This window comes from Agelaius tricolor, unplaced genomic scaffold (assembly GCF_023055355.1).
Source record: "Agelaius tricolor isolate 1412-34295 unplaced genomic scaffold, bAgeTri1.0.p SCAF_3, whole genome shotgun sequence".
Taxonomy (NCBI): Eukaryota; Metazoa; Chordata; class Aves; order Passeriformes; family Icteridae; genus Agelaius; species Agelaius tricolor.
In genome coordinates, this window is record NW_027269263.1 from 69504321 (window position 1) to 69522228 (window position 17908).

At 54.1% G+C, this 17908-nt stretch overlaps 1 protein-coding gene and 1 long non-coding RNA gene across 3 annotated transcripts; both read left to right on the forward strand.

The window, feature by feature from the left end:
* Window positions 1–7: 7 nt before the first annotated feature.
* Window positions 8–16478, forward strand: ZC3HC1 (zinc finger C3HC-type containing 1). Of its 2 annotated transcripts, none has more exons than XM_071424237.1 (10): window positions 8–430; window positions 3876–3986; window positions 5671–5822; window positions 8800–8883; window positions 9917–10044; window positions 11244–11404; window positions 12814–13033; window positions 13852–14061; window positions 14207–14416; window positions 16057–16478. In XM_071424237.1, the coding sequence occupies exons 1-10, from the start codon at window positions 294–296 to the stop codon at window positions 16123–16125; spliced, it is 1482 nt and encodes a 493-aa protein (XP_071280338.1). In that variant the 5' UTR covers window positions 8–293; the 3' UTR covers window positions 16126–16478. The 2 variants fall into 2 exon arrangements, with proteins under 2 accessions (XP_071280338.1, XP_071280339.1); XM_071424238.1 differs by having other exon boundaries at window positions 9–430; window positions 13855–14061.
* LOC139588621 (uncharacterized) lies at window positions 1249–2673 on the forward strand. Its single transcript, XR_011678757.1, has 2 exons — window positions 1249–2140; window positions 2228–2673. It is a non-coding gene; the product is annotated as an uncharacterized lncRNA (long non-coding RNA).
* Window positions 16479–17908: the final 1430 nt, after the last annotated feature.

Sequence of the window (17908 nt, forward strand, 5' to 3'; positions counted from 1 at the left end):
GCTGCGGCGAGAGCACCGCTGTTGGGAGAGCTGAGCGATCGATCCAGGCTAGAGCAATAGAGGGCCGAGAGCGGGGGCGCGGGGACATTCCCGCGTACACCCACGGGGACATTTGCGGCGACTTTCGCTGGGTCGCCGATGCCTCCCGAGCCCTCGGCGAGGTTCCGGAGGCCTCGCGGGCCTTGCACGAGGCCATGAGCGACCTCCGCGGCGCGGGCGGAACGATTGTGCGCGAGCGGAACGTTCGTGCGGGGCCCGCGTTTCCCGGGCCGTGACAGGAGGGAGGGACCAAAATGGCGGCGCCCAGCGCCGGGGGAGCGGCGGCGGCGGCGGCCGGGGGGAACCGAGGGCGGCCGCCCCCCGTCACCCCCCGGCAGATCCGCGACCTCATCGACGGCGGCATCGCCAGCGAGGGGCCCGGGCCCGGCGGGTGAGGGCCAGCGGCACCGGGACTCGCCGGCACCGGGCGGGAGTCGGGGGGAGGCCCGGCCGTGTGAGGGGAGGGGAGCGCTGGGGACTCGTGAGGGAATCGGGGACCCCTCGGGGTTATTTGGGGTCCTGAGGGGGAGTTGGAGTCGGAGGGAGCGAGGCTGGAGGGGACTGCGAGGTGCTGGGAATTGTTACTGGGGAGGGAGAGCGGGAAAGGAAAGCGCGGGAATGCACTGGGAATGCTGGAGAGACTCAGGGGCACTGGGAGGGACCACTGGGGAACTGGGAGGCGCTGGGAATACTGGAAGGACAAGAAGGCAGGAGTTGAAACAGGTACTGGGATACTGGGAGGGTACTGGGGGGATACTGGGGGCACTGGGAGGGTACTGAGGGTACTGGGAGGATGCTTGGGGTACTGGGAGGGTATTGGGAGCACTGGGAGGGTAACTGGGGGCACTGGGAGGGTACAGAGGGCACTGAGAGCGTAACTGGGGGCATTGGGAGGGCACTGGGAGGGTACTGAGGGTATTGGGGACACTGGGAGAGTACTGGGAGGATACTGAGGGCACTGGGAAGGTACTGGGGTTACTGGGAGGGTAACTGAGGGCACTGAGAGGGCACTGGGAGGGTACTGGGGACACTGGGGGGGCACTGGGAGGGTAACTGAGGGCACTGGGAGGGTACAGAGGGCACTGAGAGCGTAACTGGGGGCATTGGGAGGGCACTGGGGACACTGGGGGGGCACTGGGAGGGTAACTGAGGGCACTGGGGGGGTACTGAGGGCACTGGGGACACTGGGAGGGTACTGGGGGTACTGGGAGGGCACTGGGGACACTGGGAGGGCAGCCCAGGCCAGTGACCCATGGAGTCCCCATGGCCTGAACTGGCCATGTCCTGGTCCCAGCTCGGTGGGGCACTGGGAGCCCCAGGGGTTACTGGGAAGCACTGGGAGCAGTGGGGGCTGGGCTTTGGGGGTGCCTCAGGGGCTCCCTTGTCCGAGCCCTCTCTCTCTGAATTTTGGCTGAATTCAGGCACTGGGAGGAGGCCAAAGGCAGCCGTGGGGGTGACATTGCAGTTTTGGGGACATCCCAGACATCCCAGTGCTCAGTCTGCCCCTGCTGGGCTCACAGAACAAGGCCCTGTCCCCTCCTTGTCCCAAATCCCACTGGCCCAGCTGTCACTGGGGACACATTTGAGGCACCCTTGGAATTTTATTCACTGTTTTATTAGGAATTAATGAACAGCTGGGAATGGGGAGCTCTGGAGAAAATCCTTGTCAGGACTGAGGGGTGGGGGGTTGCAAAGTGCTCTGTGCTTTGTTTCTAATCCTATTCCTAAAATCCAGCAGCTTCCCAAAATCCTGCCTTTTGCTAAATCCAACCTTTTCCTAAATCCAACCTTCTCCTAAAATCCAGCCTTTTCCTAAATCCAACCTTTTCCTAAAAGTCTAGCTTTTTCCTAAATCCAACCTTCTCCTAAAATCCAGCCTTTTCCAAAATCCAACTTTTTCCTAAAATCCAACCTTTTCCTAAATTCAGCCTTTTCCTAAAATCCGGTCTGTCCCTAAAATCCAACCTTTTCCTAAATCCAACCTGTTCTAAATTCAGCCTTTTCCTAAATCCAAGTTTTACCTGAAATCTAGCATTTTCCCAAATCCAGCCTTTTCCAAAATCCAACTTTTTTTTTAAATCCAGCCTTTTCCTAAAATCCAGTCTGTCCCTAAGATCCAACCTTTTCCTAAATCCAACCTGTTCCTAAATCCAACCTGTTCCTAGATCCAGCCTGTTCCTAAATTCAGCCTTTTCCCAAAATCCAGCCTTTTTCTAAATCCAGTCTCTCCCTAAATCCAGCCTTTTCCTCAAATCCTGCCTTTTCCTGAAATTCAGCCTTTCCCAAAATCCAGCCTTTTCCTAAATTCAGCCTTTTCCTAAATCCAGCCTCCTCCTAAAACCCAACATTTCCCAAAATCCTGCCTTTTTCTAAAATCCAACCTTTTCCTAAATTCAGCCTTTTCCTGAAATCCAGCCTTATCCTAAAACCCAGCCTTTTCCTAAACCAAACCTTTCCTTAAACCCAGCCTTTTCCTAAATCCAACCTCTTCTTGAATCCAACCTGTTCCTGAATCCAGCCTTTTCCTAAAACCCAACCTTTTCCTATATCCAACCTCTTCCTAAATCCAACCTCTTCATAAAACCCAACCTTTTTCTAAATCCAACCTGTTCCTAAATCCAACCAGTTCCTAAACCCAGCCTTTTCCTAAATCAAACCTCGTCCTAATTCCAGCCTTTTCCTAAATCCAGCCTTTTCCTAAATCCAACCTTTTCCTAAAATCTAACATTTTCCCAAAACCCAATCTCTCCCTAAAACCCAACCTGTTCCTAAATCCAACCTGTTCCTAAACCCAACCTCTTCCTAAACCCAACCTCTTCCTAAATCCAACCTTTTCCTAAATCCAGGTTTTCCTAAATCCAACCTTTTCCTAAAATCTAACATTTTCCCAAAACCCAATCTCTCCCTAAAACCCAACCTGTTCCTAAATCCAACCTGTTCCTAAACCCAACCTCTTCCTAAACCCAACCTCTTCCTAAATCCAACCTTTTCCTAAATCCAGGTTTTCCTAAATCCAACCTTTTCCTAAAATCTAACATTTTCCCAAAACCCAATCTCTCCCTAAAACCCAACCTGTTCCTAAACCCAACCTGTTCCTAAATCCAGCCTTTTCCTAAACCCAGCCTTTTCCTAAACCCAGCCTTTTCCTAAACCCAACCTTTTCCTAAAACCCAACCTTTTCCGAAATCCAACCTGTTCCTAAATCCAACCTTTTCCTAAAACCCAACCTTTTCCTAAATCCGACCTCTTCCTAAAACGCAACCTTTTTCTAAATCCAACCTGTTCCCAACTCCAGCCTGTTCCCAACTCCAGCCTTTCCCAAACCCAGCCTGTTCCCAACTGCAGCCTGTTCCCAACCCCAGCCTTTCCCAAACCCAGCCTGTTCCCAGCTCCAGCCTGTTCCCAACCCCAGCCTGTTCCCAGCTCCAGCCTGTTCCCAACTCCAGCCTTTCCCAAACCCAGCCTGTTCCCAGCTCCAGCCTGTTCCCAGCTCCAGCCTGTTCCCAGCTCCAGCCTGTTCCCAGCTCCAGCCTGTTCCCAGCTCCAGCCTGTTCCCAACCCCAGCCTGTTCCCAACTCCAGCCTTTCCCAGCTCCAGCCTGTTCCCAGCTCCAGCCTGTTCCCAGCTCCAGCCTGTTCCCAGCTCCAGCCTGTTCCCAAACCCAGCCTGTTCCCAACTCCAGCCTTTCCCAAACCCAGCCTGTTCCCAACTGCAGCCTGTTCCCAGCTCCAGCCTGTTCCCAGCTCCAGCCTGGTTCCAGCTCCCCGCTCTCCCCAGCCCCAGGCTGTTGCCATGTCCACCCTTCCCCAGAGTTTCCCTGCTGCTTTTCCTTTCAGGAAGGACACGTCGGGCTGCTCGGAGCGAGCCAACGGACCCTCCCAGCTGGAGGCTCTTTCCCTGGAATCTGCCAGCAGGGAGGCCTATTTCAGCAGGGTGGAAACATTCACCATATCCTTTGGGATGCTGGAATTCCAGCTGGAATTGTGGGGGAAGAGCCAGAGGAATCACTGAGCCAATTCCTGCCCTTGCAGGGATATCCCAAAATTCCTCCCTGGCCCTGAGAGCTGTCCCAGCGCTCCTGGAGCTTGGGAGCTGTGGCCATTCCCTGGGGAATGCTCAGTGCCCCAGCACCCTCTGGGGAAGAGCCTTTTCCTGAAATCCAGGCTCATCCTAAATCCAGCCTTTTCCTAAAATCCAACTTTTTCCTCAAATCCCAACCTTTCCTATAATCCAACCTCCTTCTAAAATCCAGCCTTTTCCTAAAATCCCAACTTTTCCTATATTCCAAGCTTCTCCTAAATGCAACTTCTTCCTAAAATCCAGCCTCTTCCTAAAATCCAATCTTTTCCTCGAATCCAGCATTTTCCTAAAACCCAACCTTTTCCTAAATCCCACCTCTTAGAATCCAACCTTTCCCTAAAATCCAACCTTTTCCTAAAATCCCAACCTTTCCTATAATCCAACCTCGTCCTAAAATCCAGCCTTTTCCTAAATCCAGCCTTTTCCTATAATCCAAGCTTTTCCTAAATCCAGCCTTTTCCTATAATCCAAGCTTTTCTTAAATCCAGCCTTTTCCTAAAATCCAGCCTTTGCCTAAATCAAACCTTTTCCTGAAATCCAGCCTTTTCCTAAATCCCACCTTTTCCTATAATCCAAGCTTTTCCCAAAATCTAACATTTTCCTAAAATCCAGCCTTTTCCTAAATCCCAGCTTTTCTTAAATCCAACCTTTTCCTAAATTCAGCTTCTTCCTAAAATCCAAGCTTTCCCCAAAATCCAGCCTTTTCCTAAATCCGACCTATAATCTTTTCCTATAACCCAAGCTTTTCCTAAAATCTAACGTTTTCCTAAAATCCTGCCTTTTCCTAAACCCAACCTTTTCCTCAATCCAACCTTCTCCTAAACTCCACCTGGCACAGCTCCCTGCGTTCCTGCCCTGCTCCTTGTCCCTGTGCTTCCCCTCCTGAGGCAGCTGCAGCCCGCCCCGAGCTCTGCCTCTCTGGGAATGTGGGAATGTTTCCCCACAAACCCCGAGCTCTCCCTCTCTGGGAATGTTCCCTCTCAAACCCTGAGCTCTCCCTCCCTGGGAATGTTCCCCCACAAACCCCGAGCTCTCCCTCTCTGGGAATGTTCCCCCACAAACCCCGAGCTCTCCCTCTCTGGGAATGTTCCCCCACCTCTCAAACCCCGAGCTCTCCCTCTCTGGGAATGTTCCCCCACCTCTCAAACCCCGAGCTCTCCCTCTCTGGGAATGTTCCCCCACCTCTCAAACCCTGAGCTCTCCCTCTCTGGGAACGTTCCCCCATCCCACAAACCCCGAGCTCTCCCTCTCTGGGAATGTTCCCTCACAAACCCTGAGCTCTCCCTCTCTGGGAATGTTCCCTCTCAAACCCTGAGCTCTCCCTCTCTGGGAATGTTCCCTCTCAAACCCTGAGCTCTCCCTCTCTGGGAATGTTCCCCCACCTCACAAACCCCGAGCTCTCCCTCTCTGGGAATGTTTCTCCACAAACCCCAAGCTCTGCCTCCTGGGAATGTTCCCCCACCCCACAAACCCCAGGCTCTCCCTGCCTGGGAACGTTTCCCATCCCACAAATCCCAGGAATGCTGCTGCTGTCTCTCCTTGACGGGCAGACCCCCTGCGGTGGGCGGGGAAGCCGCCGGCGCTGTCCCCGCTGGTGTGCGCGCGTTTCGGCTGGGTCAGCGTGGAGTGTGACATGCTGAGGTGCTCCAGCTGCCAGGCCTACCTGTGCATGAGCCTGCAGCTCACCCTGGACCTCAGCAACTGTGAGTGGGGACGGCCCAGAGCTTGGGATTTTGGGATTGTGGGATTGTGGGATGGCGGGGCGCAGCGGCTTCCAGGGGCAGGGAGGTTGGGAAAGCGGCTCAAGGCCGATGGGTGGTGTTTAGTTGGGGGGATGGAATAATCAAACCCTGGTTTGTGTTGGGAATTCCAGCTGGGAGAGGTCGTGGGATTGTAGGGAGTTTGGGTTGGGAGGGGTCTTAAAGCTCCTCCTGTTCTGTGCTGCTGTCCAGGGAATGGTGGTTCCTGGGAATGGTGGTCCCAGGGAATGCTGGTTCCAAAGAATGATGAGAATTATGGTTCCAGGGAATGATTGTCCTAAGGAATGATGGTTTCAGGGAATGGTGGTTCCAAGGAGTGGTGGTCTCTGGGAATGATGGTTCTAAGGAATGGTGGTGTCCCAGGGAATGATGGTCCCAGGGAATGGTGGTTCCAAAGAATGATGAGAATTATGGCTTCAGGGAATGATTGTCCTAAGGAATGATGGTTTCAGGGAATGGTGGTTCCAAGGAATGATGGTCTCTGGGAATGATGGTCCCAGGGGAATGGTGGTTCCAAGGAATGGTGGTGTCCCAGGAAATGATGGCTCCAGGGAATGATGGTTTCAGGGAATGATGGTTCTAAGGAATGGTGGTGTCCCAGGGAATGATGGTCCCAGGGAATGATGGTCTCAGGGAATGGTGGTTCTAAGGAGGGATGGTTCCAAGGAATGGTGGTCCCAGGGAATGGTGGTTCCAAGGAATTATGGTCTCTGGGAATGATTGTCCTAAGGAGTGATGGTCTCAGGGAATGGTGGTTCCAAGGAATGGTGGTCTCAGAATGATGATTCTAAGGAATTATGGTTTCAGGGAATGATGGTCCCAGGGAATGATGGTCTCAGGGAATTATGAACCCCAGGAAATGATGATTCCAAGGAATTATAGGTTCAGGGAATGATTGTTCTAAGGAATGATGGTCCCAGGAAATGATGATACCAAGGAATTATGGGTTCAGGGAATGATGGTGCCAGGAATGAGGACCTAAGGAATGATGCCCCCAGGGAATGATATTCCTTAGGGATGGAGGTTTCAGGGAGTGATGGTTCCAAAGAATGATGGTCTCAGGGAATGCTGGTTCCAAGGAATGGTGGTCCCAGGGAATGATGATTCCAGGGAATGATGGTTTCAGGCAATGATAGTGGCAGGAACGATGATCTCAGGGAGTGATGGTTCCATGGCACAGTGGTTCCAGGGAATGATGAAATTCTCACTGTAAAAAATGTCTTTTTTATGCTGGGATAGACCCTCTCCCACACACCCTGTCCCCACTGCTCCTTGTCCTGTGCATGGAAAGGAGACCCTCCATCCTCTTTGCACCCATCCTTTAAGGACTGGAAAACCCCAGTGAGGTTCCAGAGCTCAAATCAGACCCAGGGGAATGATCCAAAACCATCTGGAACACTTCCAGGCTTGGGGCACTGATCACCTCTTGGACTGTTCCAGAGCTGGATCACCCTGGTACAGAAATGGTTCCTCCTGTTGAGCCTGAGCCTGCCCTGGTGCAGCTCTGAGCCATTCCCATGCTGGAATTCCATGCCAGTCCTGCCACAGGATTCCAGGGAGAAGAGCTCAGCATTCCCTCCCCCAGAAGGTGCAGAGTTCACCCCTCATCCTCCTTTTCTCCAAACAATCCCAAGGCTCTCAGCCTCTTTCCAGGTTTTCCAGCCATTTCTCCAGCCTCATTGCCCTCTGGATGCATTTAAGGCTCTGAAAATCCTTTTAAAATTTCTCTTTTCTTTCCCAGTTCCTGGATCTGCTTCCCTGATCCTCCACTGAATTTTTCCGGCATGGAAAAATTGATTGGTGGTTGCTGCTCACCAAAGCCATTCAGGCAGAAATTCCATTGTGAGATTTAATTAATGAACTCCTTATTATCCCACAAGGCAGTGCCATCCCCACTTCTCAATTCTCCTGGCTGCAATTGCCCTGGAAGTGGACAGGGAGCACATTCCTGCTGCCTGCCAGGTGCTGCCATGTGGGAATACTGAGCCTTTCCTTTTGGGTCACTCAAGATCAACATTCCCTATTTATTCAGATTATCTCTGTTAAATAAACCTTGGCCTAATTATTCCATTGGAAATCACACCAGGTTAGGGAAATCCAAAATAATCAAAGATTGGGAAGGAGGCATTGAAAAACAAATTGAAAAAAGAATTTTTTTTTTTTTTAATTCTGAAAGTGTAAGTGAAATTAAATGTCAGAATTTTTGGGGGGGTTTTTGGGGAAGTTTGATTTCCAGACATGGCTGGGATTTGGCTCCTACAGTTGGGGTGGAGGGATCAGCTCAGCCAGGGGTTGGCAGCATCCCAGGAGGAGAAACTGGCAGGATCCAGCAGGTTTTGTGTCCAGGGCTGGCTTGGGCTGCTTTTCCACAGGCTCTCCTGTGCCTGGGAATGGGAATGGGAGGGATTTTGGCTTTGGGCAGGTGGAACTGCTGAGGTGACATTTGCTGTTCTGGGGCTGCCTGAGGGAGCCTGGAATTCCTCTTGCTGGGAACAGGGGCGAGTCTGAGGTTGGAATCCTGGATGCTGAGAATTTTGAACTTAGTGTGCTGAGAGAGTTTAGAATTCTCAGAGTTCTGAACACAGAGTTTAGAATTCTCAGCATCCAGTAGTGGTTATATTAGGTGCTAATATTTAAATTTGAGTACTTATTGCTTTGACTACAGTATTTAAAAAAACTTATTTTTTTTAATTAGGACACTTTTTTGTTTTTGAGAATACATAATTTTAAAATAATTATTAAAATGATATGAACAGTCTGAGGTGAAGCTTCAGGCCGTGCAGCCTCCAGCCTCGGGCAGCATCCTGGGAAATCCTGGGAAAGCATCCCAGGGAACTCTGCCACCAGCTGGCCTGGTTTTCCTGGCCATTCCCTGAGCAGGTGGCAGTGCAGGGGAATATCCCTGAGTTTCTCCCTGCAGACAAGGAGCGCTGTGAGGAGCTCAGGAAGGCCCTGAGCACTGCCCACGAGAAGTTCTGCTTCTGGCCAGACAGCCCCTGCCCAGGTGGGTGCCTCAGATTCCTGCATTATTCCCATTTTTTCCCTTCCTTTCCTTTGTTGTTCCTGCCATCACACTCTGCTCTTCCCTGTGGGAATGATGGAATACAACAGGAAAGCAGCATCCCCGAGCAGCCTCAGCAGATGGAAGCCCCAGGGCTGGATCCAGCTTTTCCTGACCTTTGGGTGCCTCTGGAGCACTTAAATTGCTTTGGGGTTGTACCTGGGAGGGGACAGGGGAAGTTTGGTGTCGTGGAATGCTCAGAGAGGGATAGATCCTGTCTTGGGAGCTGTGCTGCTTGGGAATGCTGAGAAGGGAAAACTGTGCTGAGCTTTTCCTTTAAAAGCCAGGAAAATAATCATGGAATTGTTGGGATTGGAAGGGACATGAAAGCCCTTCCAGTGCCACTCCAGGGACACCTCCCCCTGTCCCAGGTTGTTCCAGACCCCATCCAGCCTGGCCTTGGACATTGCAGGGATCAGGGGCAGCCCCAGCTGCTCTGGGAATCCCTTCCCAAAATCCCAGCCCAGTCCCCCTCTCCAGGGAATTCCCTCCATTCCCAGCTCTCCCAGCCTGGGATTGGATCCATCCCCACCCCGACTCCTCTCTAGGAAGGGATTTTGGGATCCGGGGGCTTCACTGGGAATCTCAGGACTCCAGGAAGGGTCTCCCTTCCCTTTTCCATCCCCAACTTCCATAAAAATCCCTCGGGATGGATTCTGAGTGTCCCAAATCCCAGAATGGTTTGGGTGGGAAGGGACCTCCAACCCCATCCCATTCCAATCCCACCATCCCAGGCTGCTCCAATCCTTCCTTGGGCACTGCAGGGATGCAGGGGCAGCCCCAGCTGCTCTGGCAATTCCAGCCCAGCCAGGAATTCCTCATTGCCAAGATCCCACCTAAACTTTTCCTCCTTCAGCTTAAGGTCACTCCCTCTTACCCCATCACTGCAATTACCTGGAGAGCCTGGCTGGGCTCCTGCCATTCCCTGTGGGATGAGGAGGGCTGGGGATGCTGAGCACAGCTTTGCCCTCCCCAGATCGCTTTGCCAGGCTCCTGGTGGATGAGCCCAGAGTTCTTCTCCAGGATTTCCTGGATCGCTTCCAGAGCCTGTGTCAGCTGGAGCTGCAGCTGCCCTCCCTCAGACCAGAAGACCTGAAGAACATGGTGAGTTCCCTCCTGCTCCCAAAATCTGCAGCATTCCAGGCTCCAGGGACGAGCCTGGGCCCACCCAAAATCAGGAATTTCAGCCTCTCTGTGTGTGTGTGTGTGTGAGGGATCTGCTCCCACTTTGTTTTTCCCCTTGGACATGCCCCATGTGGTGGTTCCACCATGGAAACGTGTAAAGAGGAGTTTGGAATGGCTCATCAGCTGGGAAGTGTGTCTGGTTCCCAGCCTGGACCTTTCCCAGTGTCCAGGCTGCTCTGTGGTGCCTGGGAGAGGGGATTTGGGATCCCACAGAGTCCTTTGGGAGCTCCAGCACTCCATGAGGAGGGGCAGCCCACAGATCACTCCTTTAGCTGGGATGTCTGGAGACAGGAATTTGGGATGCCAGGGGCTGCCACCCTGAACCTCAGGTATGGGCAGAGACCTGGGAAGGTGAAGGAGCCCGAGGAGGCTCCACAGGCAGGAGGGAAAAGCAGGAAGAGCCAGGAACAAGTGTGGAATTGTCACCCTGCAGGGACCTGTGGTGGCCCTGCTCTGCTGCAGCCAAGTCTGGCCGGTTGGACACTCCTTTGCCAGGGAACAGATGGCTCTGGGCAGCCAGGAGCTGTGTGGGATCCGGGGAATCTTCATCCATTCAGCACAGCCCAGGGGTGGTTCAGGGCTGGCTGAGCTGGGAAAGCACCAAAGGCACGGCAGGAGCGGGACCTGCTCCTCCTCAGGGAGCAGCTGGGGCCTGGGCACATTGCATGGAGTGGGGAGCCAGGGGCAGGGAGCAGTGCTCTGAGTGCCTTAATTAATGAATTTATTATCCCACAAGGCAGTGCCATCCCCACTTCTCAATTCTCCTGGCTGCGATCACCCTGGGAGTGAACAGGGGGCACATTCCTGCTGCCATGTGGGAATACTGAGCCTTTCCTTTTGGGTCACTCAAGATCAGCATTCCCAAGGATCCCACGAGGATCCCACAAGGATTCCACAACCCAGGGGTGCCTTAGGGCTGGCTGAGCTCAGCAAGGCACAGCAGGAGTGGGACCTGCTCCTCCTCAGGGACATTGCATGGAATGGGGAGCCAGGGGCAGGGAGCAGTGCTCTGAGTGCCTTTTCCCTGTCCCCAGAGCTGGGGGTACAAAAGGGGTCGTTCTCCATGTGGGACAGGATTTGGGAGTGAAACCAGTGCCTTTTATGCCTGTGCTCTGCAGTCCCTGACAGAGGAAAGGATCACTCGGCTCCTCCAGCTCATTGGGGAGGAGCTGGAGCACAAAGGCACAGAGGGAGAGAAGCCTCCCGGGAAGTTTTCCACGGAAATCCTGCAGGTGCACGTTCCTGCCTGCATCCTGGCGCTGTGTGGCTGGACCTGCAGGTGGGCAGGGCTGGGCCTGGAGTGTCCCTCACACTCTGGGCTGGCCATGAAAGCTCTTGGGGGCTGGAGGGATGGGGAATGTTCCTCCTGTGGAATGCTCACTATCCCTTTTTTCACTGTTTTCCCTCTTTTTCACCGTGCTTCTGCCTACCTAATTGTATTTTCCCATTTTCCCTTTTTTTTTTTGCTTCCTTTGTGTCACTATTTTCCTTATTTTCCCTCTTTTTTCACTAGGATCCTGCTTCCCTTATTTAACCATTTCCCCACTTTTCCACTACATTCCTGCTTCCCTTATTTTACCCCTTTTTTCCCCTCTTTTCCCCTTCTGTTCCTGCTTCCTGGCAAGGCAAAACACAATGGGGCCAGTTTCAATCAACGTCATAAATGGGATTTAATGGACTCTTTTCCCTGACTTTTCCAAGCCCAGGCTTATCCCTGAGCACCTCTCCTGCCTTTCCCCAACCCTGGAAGTGCCCAAGGCCGGGTTGGATGGGGCTTGGAGCAGCCTGGGGTAGTGGGAGGTGTCCCTGCCCATGAGGGGTTGGAATGAGATGAGCTTTAAGATCCCTTTCAACCCATCCTGTGATCCCATGAGGATCCCATGAGAATTCCATGAGGATCCCACAAGGATCTCATGAAGATTTCATGAGGATCCCATGTGGGTCCCATGAGGATTCCATGTGGGTCCCATGAGGATCCCATGAGGATCCTATGAGGGTTCCATGAAAATGCCATGAGGATTCCACAAGGATCCCATGAGGTTCCTATGAGGATCCCATGAGGATCCCATGAGAGTCCTGTGAGGATCCCGTGAGGATCCCATGAGGATCCCACAAAGATTCCTTGATGATCCCATGAGGACCCTATGAGGATCCCATGAGGATTCCCATGAGGATTCTGTGAGGATCCCATGAGGATCCCATGCGGTTCCTATGAGGATCCCATGAGGATTCCCATGAGGATCCCATGAGGATTCCCATAAGGACCCTATGAGGATCCCATGAGGATTCCCATAAGGACCCTATGAGGATCCCATGAGAGTCCTGTGAGGATCCCATAAGGATCCCAGGAGGATCCCATGAGGATTCCTTGATGGTCCCATGAGGATCCTAAGAGGGTTCCATGAGGACCCTCTGAGGATCCCATGAGGATTCCATGAAGATCCTATGAGGGTTCCATGAGGATCCTTTGAGGATGCCATGAGGATCCCATAAGGGTTCCATGAGGATCCCGTGAGGATCCCGTGAGGATTCCACAAAGATTCCATGAGGGTTCCATGAGGATCTCGTGAGGATCCCGTGAGGATCCCATGAGGATTCCACAAGGATCCCATGAGGATTCCACAAGGATCCCATGAGGATTCCACGAGGATCCCGTGAGGATCCCCTGACTTGGCTCTGTCCCTGCAGCGCTGCCTCGGGCTCCATGAACCTCTCGGTGATCACCTGCTCCCGCTGCATGAGGAAGGTGGGGCTGTGGGGCTTCCACCAGCTGGAATCTGCTGCAGCTCCAGAGCTGGATTCCTGTGGCTCCAGCAGCACCACCCCGGCTGCTCCCGAGCGCTTCCCGCCCGTGCCCACCTCCCCTCGCAGGATGCTGACACGGAGCCAGGACCCAGCATCCGAGCAGGTACATCCTGGGGGCTCTGGGCAGGGACACCTGGCAGCTCCAGGAGCTCCAGATCCCTCATCCACGTGTCCAAGGGACATCCCTCATCCCTCTCTGGGCAGGGCAGGGACACTTGGCCAGCTCCAGGAGCTCCAAATCCCTCACCCACATCCAATGGACATCCCTCATCCCTCTCTGGGCAGGGACACTTGGCCAGCTCCAGGTGCTCCAGATCCCTCACCCACATCCAAGGGACACATCCATGTGGTAGGAAGGGCTCCTGTGGGATCCCTGAGGAGGATTGGAGCTGGACAAGGCCCCCTTGGTGAGCAGAGGAGCTCCAAATCCCTCACCCACATCCAATGGGCATCCCTCATCCCTCTCTGGGTGGGGCAGGGACACTTGGCCAGCTCCAGGTGCTCCAGATCCCTCATCCATGTCCTATGGACATCCCTCATCCCTCTCTGGGCAGGGACACCTGGCAGCTCCAGGAGCTCCAGATCCCTCACCCACATCCAAGGGATACATCCGTGGTGGGAAGGGCTCCTGTGGGGTTCCTGAGGAGGGCTGGAGCTGGACAAGGCCCCCTTGGTGAGCAGAGGAGCTCCAGATCCCTCACCCACATCCAGTGGACACATCCGTGGTGGGAAGGGCTCCTGTGGGGTTCCTGAGGAGGGCTGGAGCTGGACAAGGCCCCCTTGGTGAGCAGAGGAGCTCCAGATCCCTCACCCACATCCAGTGGACACATCCGTGGTGGGAAGGGCTCCTGTGGGGTGCCTGAGGAGGGCTGGAGCTGGACAAGGTGAGCAGAGGAGCTCCATGATGCCGTTTTCCCCCAGCAGCACGAGAAGAGCCCATCCCCAGCCCTGGCCCGGCCCCGGGGCTGGGACTCCCCCAGCTCCATGGACAGGGGGGAGCTGGATGTGAGCAGCCCTGCCCTGAGGAGCCGCCCCGTGACCCGGAGCATGGGGCAGGGGGACACCATGGAGGTGCCGTCCAGCCCCGTGCGCAGGGCCAAGCGCGCGCGGCTCTGCTCCTCCAGCAGCTCGGTGAGTGACCCTGCCAGGGAGCTGCCCCCATCCAGGGATTTGGGGTGCCAGCCCCTGCTCAGGGCTTTGGGCACAGAGAGGGTTTCTTGGTGTCTCTAAGCACGCCGGTGTTGTGTCCCTTCTCTGCCACCACCTCGCTTCCCAGGACGCTTCCTTGAGGAGCTTCTTTCACCCCGGCTCTCAGCACCGTGATTGGTGTCCCTGGGTCAGCACTGGGGAGGGACAGGAATCCCTGGAGGATGCTGCATCCCAGACAGACAGGGAGCCTGGGAAGGCCGAGCCAGGCTGGGAGGTGGTGCTGAAGAGGCTCCTTGGCATCCAGAAATGTGACACAGTGCCCGAAACGGAGCCAGTGGTGAGTCTGGGGTATCCCAACTTGTCCAGGCAGCAAAAATTTGGGATGGGTGGGCTTTGGGTGGGATCAATCCCAGCCAGGTGACAAGGACCAAGCTGCAGAGCGTGAGCCCTGGCATTCCCACAGGCAGGCTCCATCCAAGGCTGGGCTGTGCTGGAGCTGCCCCAGGGCTGCTATAAATAACAGTGCTGCCCAAGATCTGGTTTCATTCCCCAGAGTGTCCCCAGAGCTCCTCTCTGCAGCCATCCCAGCTCCTGGCTCCAGGCTCCTGGGGTGCCAGCTTTGCTGAGGCCACAACTCCCTCCCCATGTGGCTGTGGAGCAGCTGCTGCCTCCCTGGATCTCTTGATCCACTTGGATTCCTCCTGCCAGCTCCTTCCTGCCTCTCTTGGAGCTCAGGTGGATCATTCCCCCTTCAGCATTTGTCCTGGCACTTTCATGGGATTTGTGTCCCCAACAGGTCCTTTCTAGGGGTGGCCCTGCCCACAGCAGGGGGTTAAAACTGGTTCATCTTTAGGGTCCCTTCCAACCCCAACCATTCCATGATTCTGTGGTTCTGCCATGTGCCAGGAAAGCTCCAGATAGTCCAGCAGGGCCAGTCACAGTCAGAGGCACCAGACCCAGCTGGAACAGGGGATGGTTGGAGTCTCTTCCTGCTTTTTGGGCTCCTTTCCTGCTTTTTGGGGTCCTTTCCTGCTTTTTGGGGTCCCTTCCTGCTTCTTGGGGTCCCTTCCTCCATTTTGGCATCCTTTCCTGCTTTTTGGAATAATTTCCTGCTTTTTGGAGTCCTTTCCTGCTTTTTTGGGTTCCCTTTCTGCCTTTTGGGCTCCTTTCATGCCTTTTGGGGTCCTTTCCTGTTTTATGGAAAACTTTCTGCTTTTTGGGCTCCTTTCCTGCTTTTTGGGGTCCCTTCCTGCTTTTCGGGGTCCCTTCCTGCTTTTTGGGGTCCTTTTCTGCTTTTGGGCTCCTTTCATGCCTTTTGGGGTCCTTTCCTGTTTTATGGAGTCCATTCCTGCTTTTTGGAATCCTTTCCTGCTTTTTGGAGCCCCTTCCCACTTTTTGGGTTCCTTTCTTGCTTTTTGGATTCCCTTTCTGCTTTTTGGGGTCCCTTCCTGCTTTTTTGGAGCCCCTTCTTGCTTTTTAGGTTCCCTTCCTGTCTTTTGGGGTTCCATTCCTTCTTTTTGGGGTTCCTTCCTGCTTTTTGGAGTCCTTTCCTGCTTTTTGGAGTCCTTTCCTGGTTTTTGGGGTCCTTTTCTGTTTTATGGAGTCCCTTCCTGTTTTATGGAGTCCCTTCCTGCTTTTTGGAGTCCCTTCATATTTTTTGGGTTCCATTCCTGCCTTTTGGGGTCCTTTCCTACTTTATGGAGCCCCTTCCTGCTTTCTTGGGGTCCCTCTCTGCTTTTTGGGGTCCCTTTCTGCTTTTTGGGTTCCATTCCTGCTTCTTGCTCGTAGTCTCCTTGTTCTCCTCTCTGCTGGCAAATTGGGATCATGAAGATGAGGAGCCAAGTGCTGTCCTGGCAGCCAGCTGGGATAGTTTGGGTGGTTTTTGCTGCAGTTTCCCCTCGTGCCCTTTGCCAATGGCAGCTCCTGCTCCAGTGCCTTGACCCGTGGCTGTTGTTGCTCTGTTCCCATCTTTTCCAGAGCCTCTCGGAGAAGTCCTGCAAGGTGTTCCGCATTTTCCGCCAGTGGGAGAGCATGAATTCCTCCTGAGCCCTGGGGACACGCCCACAGGGGACACACCCACAGGGGGACACACCCACAGGAGACACACCCACAGGGGGACACACCCACAGGGGACACACCCACAGGGGACACAGCCACAGCTCTGGGGGCTCCTGGGCAGCTCCGTGTCCCCAGGCAGCTCCAGCCACGCTGGGATCCCTCCCTGCCTGCCCTGCTGGAGCCTTCACAAACCTCTGCTGTGTCTGTCCCTCCCTCCCTCGCTCCCTGCGAGGGCTGCCTGGAGCTGGGATGTGCTGTGGGCCCGTGGGGTGACAAGGGGACATTGTCACCTCCCCAGGAAGTGATGCCAGGTGGGAATAAACATTTCATTTTTGTTGGTTTTTTTTCTTTTTCCTTCCTGCTGGCGTGGTGCTTTTTCCCAGGGCAGGAGGAGGTCAGGACCTGGTGTGGCTCCCGTATCCCTCAGGATTCTTGTCCTTCTGGGATCAACATCCCGCTGCCTCCCTGTGCATCCCACTCCACATTTTGTTTTTCCATTGCCTCAATCCCTGTCCCTGTGCTGATGGCCAGTTTGGGGTGATGAATCCCTCTGGTTGGAGGGTGGGATTCCCAAAACCTGGGAAGAAATGAGTTTGGGCTGCTGGGAGGGGAATGGTGTCATCTCCATCCTTGAGGTTATTGGGGAAAGGGCTTTGGGAAGGGCTGGGATTCCACAGACAACCTGGCACAGTTGGCTCTCTCCTCCCTCCAGGTCTGTGCTGTGGGTGGAGGCACAGGGATCTGTCATTCCTTTTGGGGGTTTTTTTGAGGAAAGAATCTCCTGCCTCCATTTTCCCAGCCCCATCTCTGAGGTTTCACAGCCTTGGATGGATTTTGGGATTTGGCTGCCCTGTGCTTGGGAATGCAGTGGCTGCCTTGGTCAGGGCTGATCCCTGAACCCCAAAGCTTGGGGGTGCACCTGTGCCCCCACCTGGGGGCTTCTCCTAGGATCCACCGTTTTGGGATCCCATGGGAAGCAGCAGGGTCTGAATTTGGGTGGGTTCCCTTCCTTTCCCTAATTAGGGGCCCTAATGAGGGGCTGCTGCACCCATGGCCCTGCTGGGCTGGAGTTGGGGTGGAAATGGGGATACCCCAAATCCAGAGGGATGGGCAGGGAAGAGCCCCTTTTCCAGCTGCCTGGACCTACAGATCCCCCAACTGCTCCCCAAGCTTTCCCCATTCCTTAGATCTCCCTGGAACTCTGCTTCCCCCGTTTCCAGTGGTTTCCAGCAGTTCCCTTTGGCTCCCTGTATTCCCTACATTCCCTATCCATGGATTCTCCTGGCTCCCCCTCATCTCTGATCAGGGAACCACCCCACAAATCATGGGATGCACCCGGTCCAGGGAGGATGATATTCCCATCCCAGGTGGGAAAGCCCAGCCACAACCCCTCCATCCTCATTTCCAGACTGAGGAGTGCTCAGAGGATCCCCAAAATTCCCTCAGGAATTTTCCCAAACCATTCCAAGGTTTGGGTGCTGTAAGAGTGGCCTTGAGGTGTTCCAAAAAGGAGCAGGGTGCTGCTGTAGTCCCTGACATCCTGGAATAATCCCTGGTGTTTCAAAGCTGCTGTTTCACAGATGGAATAGAAACATTCCAAGAAATGATGGTAAAATCCATGTTTTTTTCCTTGTGGTCTGGGAAATACAGGATCCTTTATCCCAAGTTTTCCAGCTGCTCTGCTCAAACAGAACCCTGTTCCCCTGCCAAATTCCCCCCTGGAATGTGGGGTGTGGATTTGAGTCCCCCCCAGGTGGTGTCACCTCCTGCC